This window comes from Ahaetulla prasina, chromosome 2, assembly GCF_028640845.1.
Source record: "Ahaetulla prasina isolate Xishuangbanna chromosome 2, ASM2864084v1, whole genome shotgun sequence".
NCBI lineage: Eukaryota > Metazoa > Chordata > Lepidosauria > Squamata > Colubridae > Ahaetulla > Ahaetulla prasina.
The window spans coordinates 273,852,940-273,871,677 of record NC_080540.1 but is presented as its reverse complement, the minus strand read 5'-3'; the positions used below and the strand labels follow the sequence as shown (position 1 = coordinate 273,871,677).

The 18,738-nt window shown below is 37.5% G+C and overlaps 2 protein-coding genes across 5 annotated transcripts in view; both read left to right on the top strand.

Annotated features, from left to right (window-relative positions):
• Positions 1 to 252: 252 nt before the first annotated feature.
• Positions 253 to 18,738, top strand: part of TRAPPC13 (trafficking protein particle complex subunit 13) — a 30,858-nt gene continuing 12,372 nt past the window's right edge. For all 4 annotated transcript variants that reach the window (XM_058169576.1, XM_058169574.1, XM_058169573.1 and 1 more), the window contains exons 1-7: positions 253 to 392; positions 11,442 to 11,510; positions 13,574 to 13,673; positions 14,984 to 15,068; positions 16,368 to 16,495; positions 16,645 to 16,717; positions 18,341 to 18,385. In XM_058169576.1, the coding sequence (XP_058025559.1) occupies positions 347 to 392; positions 11,442 to 11,510; positions 13,574 to 13,673; positions 14,984 to 15,068; positions 16,368 to 16,495; positions 16,645 to 16,717; positions 18,341 to 18,385 (546 nt within the window). In that variant the 5' untranslated portion in view covers positions 253 to 346. The remainder of the gene's footprint in view (positions 393 to 11,441; positions 11,511 to 13,573; positions 13,674 to 14,983; positions 15,069 to 16,367; positions 16,496 to 16,644; positions 16,718 to 18,340; positions 18,386 to 18,738) is intronic.
• SHLD3 (shieldin complex subunit 3) lies at positions 255 to 4,188 on the top strand. Its single transcript, XM_058169578.1, has 2 exons — positions 255 to 392; positions 2,573 to 4,188. Exon 2 carries the CDS (start codon positions 2,673 to 2,675, stop codon positions 3,432 to 3,434), a length of 762 nt encoding a protein of 253 aa, XP_058025561.1. The 5' UTR covers positions 255 to 392; positions 2,573 to 2,672; the 3' UTR covers positions 3,435 to 4,188.

Sequence of the window (18,738 nt, the reverse complement as noted above, 5' to 3'; positions counted from 1 at the left end):
GCCATAATTTAAAAAAAAAAAGTCAAGCTTCACCGGAACTCCAACTACCAGAATGCATTGTTTTGATAATCCGTCTTGCTGTCGGTAGCAATAAAAAATAATAATAACGTTCGAACCTACGGAAGGCGAACCGCGCGACATAATCGCAAGACTCGTTGGGAATTGTAGTTTCGGAAGAAACTACGGTAGTGATCTGTCCTCCGCGAAACGCTATTGACTGAAAATAACGGGCCAGAAACAGGCGCATTTATTATTTTTTAAATAGAGTGGATAGGGAGTGATGCGGGGACGGCCCACTTCTAATCTTGACTGAAGAAGGGAAGGCCCAAGTGGCGTGGCTGAAGCAATGGATGTGACCCAAACCAAGCAAGAACATCTCTTGGCCTTGAAAGGTACTACTAGGTTTTTGACTCCTTGCTACTGTTAAGCTATTTGCCGCACCTGGTGCTCGTCGTGCTCTGATTTTCATCTAGTTTAGAGGAGAAAGGCCTAAGCTTGGTAGTATAACCGGTGTCCCACAAATGCGGGATCGGTTTTTCTCCTGTGGGGTGCAAGGGCAGAAGTAACGCCCAGCTTCTTCCCACCTTTTGTGATACCTTATTCGGGGCGGACGGTGGGGGAGGGGCAGGGATGATTGGGTAAAATGGGGAGGTGGGTGAGGCGCAATTCATCAACCTTGTTTCCTCCCCCCCCCTCCAATTTGATCAGTGGGAAGGATCATGCTTCCTATGTGGCTGTGCGAGTTCTGTAAACGAGGCAGAAGTTGGCTCCTGGTGCTTCTTCTCATTTTAGCCATAACAGGAACAAGTCTGATGAGCAATTATACTATGGTTAGTTTATGAAAATAAAGCCAGCAATTTTTCTTGATCTTTTTAGATAATTATCTTTTTAGATAATTTATTGGATAAGAAACCCCAAATAAAGATCTATAAAGCAAATGTCCTTAACCTACAACCTTTCATTTAACTACGGCACTGGAGAAAAGGGATTTATGACCATGTTTCACACTTACTACCATTGCAGCATCCCCATGGTCATGTGATCAAAATTTGGTCACCTGGCAACTGGCTCATATTTATGACGGTTGCAATGTCCCATGTGTCATGTGATTTTGCAACCTTCTGACAAATGGAGTCAATGGGGAAACCAGATTAATAATAATAACCTTTACTGTCATTGCACAACATACGTACAATGAGATTGGTGGAGCTCCCTCAGTGAAACCCCCCAACACAATAACATTCACAGTGAAGACAGAAAATCCCTAACCCAATAAATCATATTAACAAACACCATCTTAGCAACCATGTTACTAACTGAACAACTGCAAGAAAGGTTGTAAAACTGAGCAAAATCCACTAAACAATTGTCTCGCTTAGCAATGGAAATTGTAGTCATAAAGTCAAATACTACCAATATCAAACAATTGCCTTCTGCAGTACGACTTCACTCTTTCACCAAGCTTTGTACCGGGATAGAGTTATATATGTTAACTTATGGATATTTCCCCAACTTACTACTCTTGAACAAAACAAAATGCTTTTTTATTGGTTGGAAATGCATAATTATTTGTTTATGTTAGAATTAAAATAATATATATATTATTAATATGTGATAATATTACTATTATTATAGTAGTAGAACTAAGCAGTATTAATGCAAAAATTTGTTTATACATATACCTTTTTCTTTAAAATTATTACATCTTCCAAAGTTTCCTACTCAGAAGGCAATTTCCTGATGGGAAAACAGTATAACTTGGGATGACAAAATGCTAATGTGGAGCACATGCATGGAAAAATTAGTTCCTTATTTGTGTATATTCTTTTCATTCACATTTTATATGCATGAAAATAAAAGTTTTCTGCTGCTTTTTTGATGATTAGCATACCGATACCACGGTAATAGTTTTAGTGAGTTTAAATAATAAGTTTGTGGAGATTATGGGAAAAATTATTTAAATGCCTCTTTTAAATGCCTATTTTCAAATTATTGAAAATTTAAGGTTTAAGGCTAGAATCACTTTTTCAGGGTTGTTGCCTCTAAAACCCTTCTGCTCAAAAGCTAAGATAATTTATACCGAATCTTTTCAAAAATGTACAAATAGGTTGTATTTTTTTTAGTGTGCCTATACTAATGCTTAAAGCAGCTTGTCTAGCTTGTTAATTTTAGGTTGTCTGTTCTGGAACTACAGCTCCCAGAACTCAAAGCCAGCATAAATAGAAAATTGTTGAATCCTCAATTGGAGAAGAGTAGCATAGAGAGGAAATTGTATGACATAAAACTTAGTTTCACATAATATGTGATGATTAACATAATGTATATATCCAGATATTGTACTGTTTTGATCATCCAGGAAATATCTGAACATTGAAAACAAAAGATAGTTCCAACTCATTTGTTTCATATTGGTAACATAGAAACTCTTGTGGTTTCAATGACAATAATAGAACTGGGAAGAAGCTGTTAAAACGGGTTTAAAACTGAGGGTATCATATACCATATGAGGTATTTTTCCAAAAGTATATATTTACGGTAAATTTGCTAGAGTATCTTATTACTTCTACTCTAGGTCCTGTTCTCAGCTGCAGAGCACACAGAATAAGATTCTTTTGAGAAATAACATCTTGTTTGTTGAGACACGCCTGCCCAGAAAACTTTTAAAATAAGACATGGATTCCCACTGTACAAGGATGGAAATGGTTCTGCACTACCGAGCTCAGGAAAAGGACCCTGCAGCATTACAAAGCATTGCAGAAGAAGCCTTGAAGAAATTTCCTAGGCGGCAGCTGCCAGTCTTCATACCCTGGTTTCCAAACACTTCATGTAAACTGCCTGTTAAACCTAAAAATGCTCCTCCAGTTGTTTCTGTTAGGGAAGTAGAACAAGTGAAACAATCTATTGCTACTTCAGAAACTATTTGCAACGCTTCCTTATGTTATAGTGCAGAAGGGCTTAAGGAATTTGAACCTAACATAAAAGCTGAACAGACTTTACACGATGAACATGAAGAAACTGACTTGACCAATTTGGGAAAGCCATCAGGACATGGCAGAGGCAAGCTAAGGAGAACTTGGAGTGTTTCTCTACCCAGCTCCAAACTTAAAGGCAGCATTCTTCCTTTATCTCTAGAATTGCAGAGAACTTTAAAAAAATTAAAGCTGCATGTATTCTATAGAGCATGGTGGATAATAGAACCATCTATTTGTAACAACCAAGTTTTGGAAGATGTTTGGATAAATCTTAATGGCATGATCAAACACAATGAACTTCCATCTTGTAACGCTACAATCCAGAGACATGAAAACCAGATTTTGATTTTTTGTGATATATTATACTGTGAAAATATTGCAAACAGGCTTAGAAAAAAATTAAGCATTAAGGGAAAGATGAATCTGCTTGTTCACAAATATGGGATTATACATAGTTTCTAATGTTTAGCTAAAGCAAGGCAGTCTGCCACTTGGGATCTGATAAATCAAATTAGCACATTTGCTGCTGTATATTTTCCAAACACACACCATTCACCACTCTTCCCAACAAAGGACTAAACAGGAGGTAGCATTTACAGATGGCTGGTTGAGCATTAAGCTCAAAGCGATCTATTTCTTCTATTCCCTATGAAGCTAAAATCTAAATCTAAATGTTTGTGCAGGCAACAAGCAAGGCTGTATTTTTAAATATAATGCTAAATAAACTACAAATGGAATTTATGGATTTATTTGCTGTGCCTTCTGGCAGGATAAATCAAGCAGAAGTAATCATGAAGCATGTGCTGGTATAAGCCACTTTAATATTACATTTGGTGAATCATACTTTCTTATAAATGATACCAGACAAATACAAGACTGTTTATGTTAAATGTTTCTAGTTTGTTCTGTAGGACTAAAAATACCAATATTTTGTTGAGTGCTAGAAATCCTTATCGTAGATCCTCACATCATTTCTGAATTTATTGTTTAATTAAATGATTTTCTTAATATGACTCAGTATAAGTGGTCAAGTGGTGATAAAACGTATTTGCAAATGAATTGATTTCTACAAAGATGTATTGTACTACTATAAGTTTTCCAAAGATACACAATTATTTCAGAAGATGACATTTGGGAGAATAATTCTACATATTAATAATTATGTTTAGAATCTTCATTACTAGATCAATAAAATATTTGTGTATAAATATTAAATAATAAATACAAATGTTATTTGTATCAATATTTCTGAGTTTTAAAAAAATGTTTGTAATATATTTCATCCTAGCATTGGATTATTATTACAGAACTATTAGGATAAGTAAGTATAGATAATGGTGCTGGCAGTAAATTGAGAGATGACAGAATTACATGCTGTGAGGCCTTATTTAAGTTTTGTTGAATGTTCATTTTGAGTTCTGCCTCAATTTATTTTGTTGTTCAAAAAGTTTTTATTGGTCAAAAAAGGTTTATACAAATACATATCAGGTATGGTAAATTTTCATTTTTCTTATGCAAGATAAGAATTTTACTCAAATTTTTAACACATACAACAGCCATATGGCAAGCAGGTGACACGAAGTAGCTAAGTTTACAAATCTTACATACGCAATAAAGAAGGGTCAAGAATAAACAGAATATCATACAAAAGAGAATAAGGAAAACCAACACAATACCAAATATCTTTATCACTTCCTAGTTTTGGATCTCAGAACTCTGGGTTCAGCCTGACCCAACTCCAGGGCCGCAACAGCGGCAGCCGCCTCCGCCCCATGGTCTATAACCTCCCCTTCTTCAATTCCTGGGTCATCTGATTCCAGGGGGGCTTTGTGTTCCTCCCCGGAGGCCGTAGCCTCCGCAATTGTACTAATTTTTTTCGTAATGCCCTCCCGGAAAATCATCAATCCCTCTGGCATCAGCCATCTGAAGCCTACTCCCTTCTGGTACAATTTGCTTGACAAAAAGTAATATTTCTTTCTCATTTCACGTACCTGTCTGGGAATCTGCCTCAGAATGGCTATCTCCCTGCCCCTGTAAGTCAGTGCCCCACTCCTATGTTTTCTAAGAATTTCATCTCTCGTCTCTCTTCTCACAAATTTGACATGAACCTCTCTGGGAACTGCATGCGTGCGTGCATATTGTGAATTAACTCTATAAACTCGATCCACATCCCAATTCATGAAATCAACACCTCTCCCAAGAAATTCTCCCAACAATTTAGTCACAACATCTCTCAAATCTTCTTGGTCCACTTCTTCCAAATTTTGAAACCTAAGGAAATAAGACATTTTATCCATCTGTAGTCCAAGCACAGCATTGCCTGTCGTCTCCTCTCTTTTCTGCACTGCCCGCATCTCACCCTCCAGACCTTCCACTTTCTGCTTGTTTTCTGCTGAGACTTGTTGAGTATCCTTTAAATCCTTTTGGATAGTCACAATTTCTACTCTTATTTCCGTTTGGCCTCTTTGCAAGTCATCCAGTTTCTTGTCCATATTGGATAACTTTTCCAGAATTCTCTCCATCTCTCCAGCAGTTGGTCTCTGACCTTTTGCCATTTAAAAAAAAAATTCAAAATCCTCAGGCAAGCACAGTATCCTTGTAATTTCCTCCGGATCCACCAGGGGGCACTCACAGGAGCAACGAGTCCAGAGTACAGTTAGTCAACCAGGAAGCCGAAGGGAAGTGATGTCATCAAGATTCTCATAGTGAAGGCGGAAGCTGGACGCCACCACTGTTCCCCAGAGGGAGGGGGGGCCTCAAACCCTCCCTCCTAAATTTCTCCATCACCTCTTCTCTCCAGAGCTCCACAAAACCGGTAATCTTCTTATTTTAAGTTCTCCTCTCTCCAGAATGACTCGTGCTCCTTCCAGCCGCAGGGGAGAAAAACCCCCCCGCACTCCGGAGCACTCCACTCGCGTTTACCGATATCCCCTTCCCTTCTCCATTCCTCAATTCTTCTCCGTTCCCTGTTCACCACCAGGCTGCTGCAGTTATAAATCCAAAGCCCCGGTGTCACCGGGCACAGCGGCCCAGGCGACGACCAAAGTAATGGCCGTGGCCCGTGGCCTCCGAACCCCGCCGAGCCTAGGACGCGCCAGCATCGGTCCCACCAGTCCTGTATGTCGGCTGGGAGACCCCTGGCGAGCCGTCCGTGCGGCAGGTGTCCTTTTCGGAACACCTGGCCCCTGGGGGCCTCGGCGGCGGGTTCGGGCACTGGAGGCAGGAGATATGCTGTGAGGCCTTATTTAAGTTTCCTTGAATGTTCATTTTGAGTTCTGCCTCAATTTATTGAACATTAGTATGCTTACTTTTCCTTGGCCCAAGCATGTATTTTTTTTATAAAATGTACAATTTATCTGAATGAATACTTCATTGCAATTTAAAATACAAACTAAAATGGTATTAACAAAGATTAATAAATAAAATGATTGTAATGGCAGTATTTAGGTTTTAAAATGTAAGTCAAAAGTTCACATGACTACTGTAATTCACATAAATCCTACAGAAGTTATAAAACTGCATTGTGTCTCCATAGCTGTAAAACAAAATTTTGCAACCTGATACAAAGTTTTGGAATTTCTGTATGCCAATAGGTACTGAATGTAAAGTGTATTTTGAGTAGTCTCATTAACTTTTATAAAGTCCTTTACCAAGAGTAGGTATATAAAAAAAATCTCAGCATAAAACATGGAAAACTGTCTCAATCTTACCTGAGTTGATTGGTGTAACCTCTAGGGAGCTGAGATCTTAAGATACCTATCTTCTAAAAGTGCTGAGAATAGAGAATTAAGGTGAGCTGAAGAAAATGCCCACAGTTGGATTATATTTTGTTTTACTATCATAGGAAATGATAATACATATTCAGATTAGAGTCTGTAGAAGAGAGTCTTGTTTGCAATGCTCTTTTATTTTTGACGTATAATTGCCTGATGATACTAATTAGAACTGCCCAGTGTGAGCCATGTTATGTCTTTTATAAGCAAATAAAATAACTAGCCAATTTGGATTTGAATCACTTCAACTTCTCATTTCAGTCTTTAGGAGACAAATTAGGGACAAATCTAAAGATCAGATAAAGAGACTGTTAAAAAGGCCCACAATTAGAATAAAAGACAGTTGTTTTCTATATAATAAGTTGTGTGATGATTCTTGCAACAAATAATATGATAGACACAGATACAGGTTAACAGAGCTAGAAGGGACCTTGTAGGTCATCTAGTCCAACACCCCACCCTCCGCCCAAGCAGACCCTACACCATTTTTGACAGATGGCAGTCCAGTCTCTTGAAAACTTCCAGTGATGAAGCTCCCACAACTTCTGGAGGCAAGCTGTTCCATTGGTTGACTGTTCTCACTGTCAGAAAATTTCTCTTTACTTCAGGTTGAATTTCCCCTTGATCAGTTTCCACCTATTATTCCTTGTCCACCCATTATTCCTTGTCTGGCCTTTTTTAAAAAAATTTTTATTTGAATTTATATCCCGCCCTTCTCCGAAGACTCAGGGCAGCTTACACTGTGTTAAGCGATAGTCTTCATCCATTTGTATATTATATACAAAGTCAACTTTTATTGCCCCCAACAATCTGGGTCCTCATTTTACCTACCTTAGAAAAGATGGAAGGCTGAGTCAACCTTGGGCCTGGTGGGACTTGAACTTGCAGTAATTGCAAGCAGCTGTGTTAATAACAGACAGACTTAGTCTGTGTTAATAACAGACAGACTTAGTCTGCTGAGCCACCTGAGCCACCAGAGGCCTTCAGGTGAAATGGAAATTAGCTTGACCCCCTCCTCTCTGTGGCAGCCCTTCAAATATTGGAAGACTGCTATCATGTCTCCCCTAGTCTTTCTCTTCACTAGACTAGCCATGCAGTTCTTGCAACCATTCATCATGTGTTTTAGCCTGCAGTCCTCTAATCATCTTGGTTGCTCTTCTCTGCACACTTTCTAGAGTCTCAGCATCTTTTTTATAGTGTGACCAAAACTGGATGCATTACTCTAGGTGTGGTTTTACTAAAGCTTTATAGAGTGGTATTAGTACTTCCCTTGATCTTGATTGTGATTTGCTTAACCATGGCAAAAGAGATCATAAAATCGGGCATGATTCTCTTAACAACTTAGCAACATAAATTCTGACCCCAGTTGCGGTTTATACGTTGAGGACTACCTGTAATGAGTTCTTCCCACTTGGCCATTCATTGTCTTACAATTATGATATAACTGTTATATTATTCATCCCTACAATTAAGAATGAGGATGATAGAGGACAGGAAGGCCTGGAGGAACGTTATCCATGGGGTCACAATGGGTCAGACACGACTTTGCAACTAACAACAACAATTAAGAACAGGCCTTAATGATCTTCATAGTTTAGAGCCATTGACAAAAGTGCCAGGAGCTGCTGGAAATCCCAAAGGTGCTTTTTCAGGAGGCAGCTGGATTTTCTTCTTGTTTCTTTTGGAAGGATAGTGGGGAATGGAAGAGCTGAAGAAGCTTATTGGATGAGAAGCGAAACGTTTTGATAAGAAAAAACAAGAAACAGTTTCCTCCTGTCCCACCTTTGGGACAATCATGACCTGGATGACTAAGAATCTCTACAGACTTTAAGCTGCTGCAAATTTTCAGCCCAATTTAAACTACAGAGGGAAAACTTTTGAACCATTAATTTGGAGCACTGATTTAGCATTATCGGATTTAAAAAAAAACCTTGGCATTTGGATCATTTGTCTTACATTTTACTAGTCAATTACATGAATGGTTGCTGCATTTTTATACAGATAGTCCTCAACTTACAACAGTTCATTTAGTGACTGTTACAACGGCATTGAAAAAGGTGACTTATGACTGTTTTTTACACTTACAACCATTGCAGCATCCCCATGGTCATGTGATCAAAATTCGGATGCTTGATAACTGGTTCATATTTGTGTTGGTTGCAGTGTCCTGGGGCCATGTGATCCCCTTTTGTGACCTTCTGACAATCAAAGTCAATGGGGAAGCAAGATTCACTTAGTAACCGGGTTATTAACAATTGCAATGATTCACTTAACAACTGTGGCAAGAAAAGTCATGAAATGGGGCATGAAATGGGGCAAAAATGAGGACCCAGATTGTTGGGGGGGCAATAAGTTGACTTTGTAAATATACAAATAGAATGAGACTATTGCCTTATACACTGTAAGTCGCCCTGAGTCTTCGGAGAAGGGCGGGATATAAATGTAAACAAAAAAAAACCTCACTTAATAAATTTCTCACTTAGCAACATAGATTTTGGGATCATTTATAGTCATAAGTTGAGGACTACCTGTATGCTTGTACTTACTTTCTTGTTTTCTTTCTTCGTGAACTTGCTATCAATATTAAGCAAAAACTAAAACCTGTCAAAATGTTATCTTTCTGTGTTTTGATTATATGTATGTATGTATGTATGTATGTATGTATATAATGCTGCTCCTTGGATGATCTCTGTTAAAAAAATATATCTATGTTTTAAGGCATTCTAATTTACAAAGGATAGGATTTATATAAAAATAAAATCTTCCAAATCTCATTGTGATGACAGATATTGAAAGACAAATTAATCAGATGCGTATATTGATGCACATGAATTACAACTAACTTATGATAATTCCCAGTGTTAGTTGTCACCACTAACCACTGTGCCACCAGGGCTCTAACTGATAGAATGTTATTAACAATAAAGAAAATTTTGTTAATAATAACAAATATAATAATAATAATAATAATAATAATAATAATAATAATAATAATAATAATAATAATAATAATAATCTTTTAATTTGTATACCGCCCTTCTCCCGAAGGACTCAGGGCGGTGAACAGGCAAATAAAATACAAACAGAAACATACATCATAATTAAAACAACCCTTAAAAAACTGATTCAAATTTGCCAGAAAATTTAAAATAACATTACACCCCATAAAATTACAGAAATTTAAAACCCATCAAAGTTCAATTAAAATTTAAATTTAGAAATTAAAATCAGGCCAGTCCAGCCATACGAAATAAATAGGTTTTAAGTTCGCGGCGAAAGGTCCTAAGGTCAGGTAGTTGTCGAAGCCCAGGGGAAGCTCGTTCCACAGGGTAGGAGCCCCCATAGAGAAGGCCCTCCCCCTGGGGGCCGCCAGTCGACACTGTTTGGCTGACGGCACCCTGAGGAATCCCTCTCTGTGGGAACGTACCGGACGCTGGGAGATAGAGGCCGGCAGTAGACAGTCCCGTAAGTAACCCGGTCCTAAGCCATGGAGCGCTTTAAAGGTGGTAACCAATACCTTGAAGCGCACCCGGAGAACAACAGGTAGCCAGTGCAGTCTGCGCAGGATAGGTGTTACATGGGAGCTCCGAACCGTTCCCTCAATAACCCGCGCAGCCGCATTCTGGACTAGCTGAAGTCTCCGGGTGCTCTTCAAGGGGAGCCCCATGTAGAGAGCATTGCAGTAGTCCAGACGAGAGGTAACGAGAGCATGAGTGACCGTGCATAGGGCATCCCGGTCCAGGAAGGGACGCAACTGGCGGATCAGGCGAACCTGATAAAAAGCTCTCCTGGAGACGGTTGTCAAATGATCTTCAAAGGACAACCGACCATCCAGGAGCACGCCCAAGTTGCGTATCTTCTCCATCGGGGCCAACGACTCGCCCCCGATAGACAGCCGCATCTACAGCTAACTGTACTGAGGTGCCGGCATCCACAGCCACTCCGTCTTGGAGGGATTAAGTTTGAGCCTGTTCCTCCCCATCCAGACCCGTACGGCTTCCAAACACCGGGACAGCACTTTGACAGCTTCGCTGGGGTGGCCCGGGGTGGAAAAGTACAGCTGAGTATCATCAGCGTACAGTTGGTATCTCACCCCAAAGCCACTGATGATCTCACCCAGCGGCTTCATATAGATGTTGAACAGGAGGGGTGAGAGAATCGATCCCTGCGGCACCCCACACATGAGGCACCTCGGAGTCAATCTCTGCCCCCCTGTCAACACCGTCTGCGTCCGTCTGTTCTCTTAATGTTTAAGAAACTATGCTGTCTTTTATGTTTCTGTTAATATATTCATCACTCATTATTACCTAGCTTTGAATACTATTCAGAAAAATGGAATCATTACAAATAGATTTTATATGGAAAAATGTGCAACTTACAGTCACAACAGTCAGAAAACAACGACATACTATTTTTATATATGCTTTTTTCGATGCCTATTCTTGGGTTTTGTTTATATCTTTTCTATTTAGCTCATTTTAGAAATTATTTAACAGGGTGAGAAATGGACACCGTTCATTAAACAAAATATCTATTTCTCTTCAATTTGCAGAAGACAATACACATGCTTACCTAATTTTAGCCCTACTTTTTAAAATGCCAAGCCAATGACCATTCAGTCTTATATTTTTGAAGATTAGGATTCCTTTAATATTTATATTCTGTATTAAATTGATTTTGCTTTTTATTTTCACAGTAATGAGATTGACCAAGCCTACGTTATTCACCAATATACCAGTGACTTGTGAAGAAAGAGATCTGCCAGGTAAATAAAGTTATGTAAAAGTAGTTAAAAGTGATATTAATTCATTGTTTTTATTTATATACTAGGTTCTTAAATTCTGAAAACGTAGTTTGGCTTTTACTTTAAAGCAGTAAGCTTTCTCAGGCTCTGCTGGAATATGTTGTCTACTTGTTGTCTACTACAGACAAGTGCAGAGTGGATGGGAGTGGATGAGTGGACAGGGAATAATAGACAAAGCAAGTAATATTCATTCCCCAGGGTAAATTATCCTGCTGTTTTTCACTGTCAACAAAGAAGTATAAATATCTTTATTAAATAAATTTAACGTGTTAATTTTGAGTTAGATTGTATATAAATATCTGTAATAAATAAAACAAAGATAAAGTATTTTGGTAGGGGGAGAAAACCCAGTTGCCTTTTGAAAAGCATCTTTGGCACAACCATGACCTGGATAATTGAGATAGCTTTTCCATCTATCAAATATGAAATCACCCTGGTGCTGGCACTTTTAGTTTAAACATTGACTTCTATAATTAATACTCTGTGTAGGTGTTTAAATATATGTGGAGTCCTTGAGCTTTGTTTGCTTTCATTTCATTAGCCAATTAGATAACATCATCAGTGTTAGTGAGCATAGGGTTTGTCCCCTCTTTAATAACTTGCCCTGCTAATGTTGGGAGGGTTCTCCTTGGTAGTTTCTTGATTTTGATATTTTGCCTGATGTTAATTTCTGCTTATCTGGATCAGAGGTGGATTTCAGCAGGTTCTGACTAGTTCTGGAGAACAGGTAGCGGAAATTTTGGGTAGTTTGGAGAACCGATAATAAAAATTCTGACTTGCCCCACCCCCATCTATTCTCTGCCTCCCAAGTCCCAGCTGATTGGAAGGAAATTGGGATTTTGTAGTAACCTTCCCATGGAGTGGGGAGGGAATGGAGATTTTACAGTATCCTTCCCCTGGATTGGGGAGGGAATGGAGATTTTACAGTACCCTTCCCTGCCACACCCACCAAGTCATGCCCACAGAACTGGTAGTAAAAATAATTGAAACCCACCACTGATCTGGATATTGGGTGTTATCTGCTTGAGAATATGTGTTCTAATCTTTTAATTTTGTTCTTAGGTTTTTTTTATTGTCTCTTTTGAAAAAAGTGTAATATGCTTTATTTCTGTGTGTCTGTTGGTGGCTGATTTGTGTGAATGTCAAACTTCCAGGAATTCCCTAGCATGTTTGGATCTAGCTTGATCTAGAGTATTTACAGCTTCTTGGTTGAAACTGGCTAAGGTTGTTCATATGTTGTGAGATTAAGATTCCATTGTGTTTTCTAACTGCTAGTTGGTATTCATAAATGTGTTCTTCATTTTTTATGCTGTCTGTCCTATGTATTGATTGTTTCAGTCCTTACATTATATGCAGAGGTGGTATTTAGCAGGTTCTGATCAGTTCTGGAGAAACAGTAGTGGAAATTTTGTGTAGTTCGGAGAACCGGTAAATACCACCTCTGACTGGCCTCACCCCCATCTATTCTCTGCCTCCCAAGTCCCAGCTGATTGGGAGGGAATGGAGATTTTACAGTATCCTTCCCCTGCCACACCCACCAAGCCATGCCATGCCCACCAAGCCACACTCACAGAACCAGTATTAAAAAAATTGAAGCCCACCACTGATTATATGTTGTAGATGACTCCTGTTTTTTTCTTCTTAGGCTACTGAGTCTTCCGGTTTACTTAAGACATCTTGAAGAATTTATGTGCCACATAAATTGTATGTTTGTATTAGTCTGTTGGTTGTTTCTGAGATTTTTTGCTGTATGATAGTGTTATCCTTTTCATAGCCTGTGTGTTTTATAGCTTTAACACATGATCACACTAATGATGTTACCTAGTTGTGTACTGCAATTGATTGCAAACGAAAAAACAAACAAAACCCAAACCACTCAACAATCAAACTCAAAGCACCAAGGACTCCACAGTTCAGTTGTGAGCTACAGATATTTTGTTTTATTGGTATAAATATATATAAAATATATTTAATTAATTTGCATTCTAAATAGAGCTGACCTGACATAATTCTGTATTCTTCAGGAGATCTATTTAATCAATTAATGAAAGATGATCCTTCTACTATAAAAGGAGCAGAAACATTAATGCTTGGAGAAATGTTGACGTTGCCTCAGAATTTTGGGTAAGAATTTGTACATAGATTTATGTACATTTATTGAATTAATTATGCTTTCTGACTACAGGTAGTCCTCGACTTGCAATAGTTCATTTAATGACCCTTCGAAGTTACAATGCCACTGAAAAATGTGACTTATGATCGCTGCAGCATCCCCATGGTCATGTGATTTACATTTGGATGCTTGACAACTGGTTCATATTTATGATGATTGCAGTGTCCCAGGGTCACGTGATCACTTTTTGTGACCTTTTGACAAGCAAAGTCAATGGGGAATCTAGATTCACTTAACAACTGTATTTGTAACTTAACAACTGCAGTGATTCACTTATCAAGTGTGGCAAGAAAAGTGGTAAAATCGGGCAAAATTCACTTAACAAATTTCTTACCTAGTAACATAAATTTTGGGCTCAATTGTGGCTGTAAGCCGAGGAGTACCTGTACATACTTAGTTGCATTTTTGAGAAGAGAAATCTCATAAACTAATTCAAATATTATTTTTCCAAGACTATAAAAAGACTGCATAGGTTACTAACTTTTCAGCACAAGAATATCTGTTTTATTTCTGGTTAATATAATTGTTTGTTATAGTTGTTTTCTACAGTCAATAAAAAAATTGAATCTTTATATTCATTTTAGTAATGCAGTGAGACTGTTGAGATATTTCAACTTTTTAATATTTGGAAGCTGTTGGATCAGACCAAAATATCTGGCATCCTGTATCCTGTAGTCAACCAGTTGCAGCTTGGAAGTTCAAAAACTATTTATATCGTATGGTATGATGGATCTGATATAAATAGCTTTTTCCTTATATTGTTTCCTAGCAACTGGTGTGCATGGGCAAGAGTATGACTAGTAGCTTTATTTTCCATATGTGTTTAATTTTTTTAACATTTATGCTAATTCTCCTTGTATTCATCTCCTTGTATTAATTCTGCTTTTTCTTAATTTATTTTCAGTTGGTTTTGTCATTCAACAAACTGCTATAACTAAAATCTATATAAGATACAGGTTCATAAATAATTACAGATTTAATCAGTTTCATCTGTACTAACTGCATTAGCATAGCCTTCCTGCGCTTGCTGTTCTTCAGGTTGTTGGGCATTAAATGTCAGAATCTCTAACCAATGACATTTTTTGGGAACTTTGTTGTCTTGCAAACCAACATATCTGTAGGTCACTGACCTGGAAAAAGTATTATAGAAACTTTGGAAATCTTTCAGGGGTGAATTATCTAGTGACTGAATATAAAGATGAATCAGCTAGAGAAAGAAAAAAAAAGATTTTTCTGTCTTTTCTCCTTTCTGTTTGAACAGAAATATATTCTTAGGAGAAACGTTTTCCAGCTACATTAGCGTTCATAATGACAGTCACCAAGTTGTAAAAGACATTTTGGTAAAGGTATGTTTCATTTTGTATAGTCACTCTTAATACGTTAAAATTCTTCTATTTGTAATTTGTAAATTTATTTTGTCCACAAAAGTGAGAAATTGTAAAGGCATGTTTCTTCTGTTTGTAGGAGAATTTTTAAAGAAAAACTGAAAAATACTTTGTTCTGCACTTTTCTTTCTTTTTAAAAGTGTAATCCATTGGAAGTTCTATGGTGCAAGTTTTATGTGTAATAAAACATGACAGGGACTGATTGGCCTCAGTGATGTTTTTATAACAGATCTTCCCAGTACATTTTGCCCAAGAATTTAATTATGGGTAAACTGATGTGTAAAATGCTAACAGTTCAGTAATCTTAGTAATCAAATTCAGTTATTGTTGGAATTCGGATCTACTTTGAATGAGAATTTTCTACTTAGTGAATATTCGGCTTTTGAGTTTATAAATTATTTAGATTTATTATATATTATTTAGATTTATGGCCCACCTTTCTTTCACGAATATAAGGCCGCATAGTTACCATTCTTTGCACTTATTTTTCAGGTGGAGCGGAAGGGAAGGGGCTTTCGCAAGGTCACTTAGGAAATTTCTGTGGTTGAGTGTGAATTTAAGTCTTGTCTCTCTGGTGTCATTCCAGTACTTTAATCCCTATATCTCACCTGTTCTGATTTAACTATGACTGACATAAATGTAGTAGCCAGAATTAATATAAACTATATAGTAGATACATGTCAATTTGACTATTTAAACAGGCTGGGCAAACTACAGTTCTGGGATTATCTGTGTTTCATGTGTCTCCTTTTTTTTGTAATCTTCAGAATCCTAATTCAATGTTGTTGAATTAACAACATTGCCACTTTCAAAGCAGTAGTAAATGCATGATAACTGTGCTGTAAATTGTAAAATAGACATACTGCTGCAATTAAAAAAAAATAAAATGCCACCAAACTACCCAGCAAACCCAGCCCTGCCAACAGGCCATGGGCCACCTGCCAGCCATTTGCAGAGGTACAGCTCTTCACCACCAAATGCCTGTTTGTTTTTAGGCCAGGAAAAGTCAGGTTTCATAATGAAGGCAAATCATACTTATTGGATGATCTTAGTAAAATGTTATTGAATATGTCTTATTCCATCTGTAAAATGTGAAGATGAGAATTTTCTAATAGAACAGTATTGACTTCTGTTTTTCTCTGAGCCAATCTACAATTGTGATACAACACTGTTCATTTTTATGGGTGTCTTCCAAAATTTATTTATTCTTTTATTTAATGTGATTTTTGTTCTTTTTTTCCCTTTGTTCCAATTTCCAAGGCTGACCTACAGACAAGTTCACAACGTTTAAACCTTTCAGCCTCTAGTGCTACAGTGGCAGAACTGAAGCAGGACTGTTGCATTGACGATGTAATCCATCATGAAGTAAAGGAAATAGGGACACATATGTGAGATATTTATTATTTTCTTATATTCATAAGCACATACCCATTGTTTATATTTTGTAATAGATAGGCAGGCAGGCAAATATATAACAGTTATGCATTGTCTCTTACCCCAAATAGTTAAAATCCACTGAACTCTTTGTGTCTTTCAGTTTGGTATGTGCCGTAAGCTATACTACACAGACTGGTGAAAAGATGTACTTCCGAAAGTTCTTCAAGTTCCAGGTATTGAAAATACAGCTAGGGCTTACATTGTCAATAGTATCTCTTTATCCCCCAATCTCTCTTTCCTATATTCTCAACGTTGTATCGAATGTTTATAAGATAAATCTGGGAGGGGAGAATGTTCAGAATGTTGTATTTAATATTAGACTTGTCTGCACTACTTTGTATCAGTCCTAAAATAAACTACCAGGAAAAGGGTTTGATGCAGGGGTCTCCAACCTTGGCAACTTTAAGACTTAGCTAAGCTAAGCTAAGCTGGTTGAGGAATTCTGGGAGTTGAAGTCCACAAGCCTTAAAGTTGCCGAGGTTGGAGACCCCTGGTTTGATGCACATGAGGAGGGGAATCCAGAAGAGTATTCAGAGTTGGAACAAAGATCCATGATTGTGCTGGTGGGATAATAAACAATTTTCATCACTGTGTTATTCACTATGTGAAGCTCATACACCTGGGCTGCTTTTCAGATTAATCATTACATTTTTAATCACTACTTAAACATGGATGAAGACAGAACAAAATTAGATTACATTTAATAAAAACTAAAATTGCACGTTCTCATTCTCTTATATCCTAGAGTCAACTCATTTAAGTCTGGAAGATGCTACCCTCCATTGAGACTCAGTAACACCGTGTTTAGGAAATCTCTAGATTGTGTAACTGTCTCTACAAAAATAGTATAATATTTTCTGAAGATGATTGAAAACTTCTATCCATACTGGTACTTTTTTCAAATAAGCCCAGTTTTCTATGACATGAAAGTTTCATGAAAAGCCGGGCTTACTTGAAGCAAACCTTATTGAACCAATATGGATAAAAATGCTTGATCTTTGTATAAATCTTCATAACTGTTTGGAATTGGACAGCTTTAACTTTGTGAGAATGCTGAGGAAGGGAGCACTGACAAAAAAAGGTCCCTGATGAAGCACTTCTTAAGTATAGGGAGGAATTTTTCCCCTCCCACATCTTATTGAAAGAGCAGATATTAATGAGAGAAGACAGCCTTGTAGCTCCTGGATCCTGCAGGGCTTTAAACGACAAAATCAGTACCTTGAATTGCACCAAAAGTCAATTGGTAACTAGTAACTCTAACAACTCTAAAGATGTCATGTGGGAATATAAGGTAGAACCTGTAGCTGTTTGAGCTAGTTCATTCTGCACTTGCTGTAACTTCAAATGTTTTGAAGGGTATCCCTTTCTACAAGAATTAATAGTACTCGTAAGATGGTCAAGGCATGAATGACTATGAGGAGGATCCTTTTGATCCAAGAAAAGTTGCATTTGGTACACAAGATGAAATTGTCTGAATTTAGCTCTTTGACAAGCAGCTATGAGTTCAGGAAAACTTCGAAACTGCATACCAGTTAAGCATGGGAGAGCACAACCCTTTCTAAAATTAAAGGAGGAAATTCATTGGTCTTAAATGGCATCCAAACTCACAGCTATTCTGTCTTGCTAGAATTGTGTTTCAAACTGTTGCTCTCCATCCAGATTCTTACAGTCTCCTTAATGACATCTCCTGTTTTACTCAGATATATAGTTGGACTTAGAAAAGAAAAGCCAGTAAATAAATACCAGTGAAGGAATCTAGTAAGCTTTCTGTTAGTGTTTATTATTTTTTTCTGCAGGTCCTTAAACCACTAGATGTTAAAACTAAATTCTACAATGCTGAGGTAAGTAGAAAATTTTGGTGCCTTTAATGTGCAGCAATATAAGGAAATTTCTCTTAGGAATGGAAACTGTAGTGTCAGGATTTTTCTCTTGCATGAGAGAAACAAATAAGCCCAGGTGCTTTTTTATGAATCCGTTCATCCAGCATCTACCTGTACTTAGGCACCTTCTTCCTATCATAAGGATAGTAAGGATGTTTTGAATATACTGTAATTACTTTTATGGACTAAGAGAATACCAAATGATAATATCAGAAAACTAGGAAGAACATCAGACAAAAAGAAAAATAAAAGAATGGTTTTAAAAGTAATTGAAAGAACAGTTCATTTAAATATACTTAGAGCTTATTTTGTTT

Bases quoted from the DNA above. Each gene is read 5' to 3' on its own strand.
- SHLD3 (XM_058169578.1), top strand. From the start codon at position 2,673: ATGGATTCCCACTGTACAAGGATGGAAATGGTTCTGCACTACCGAGCT.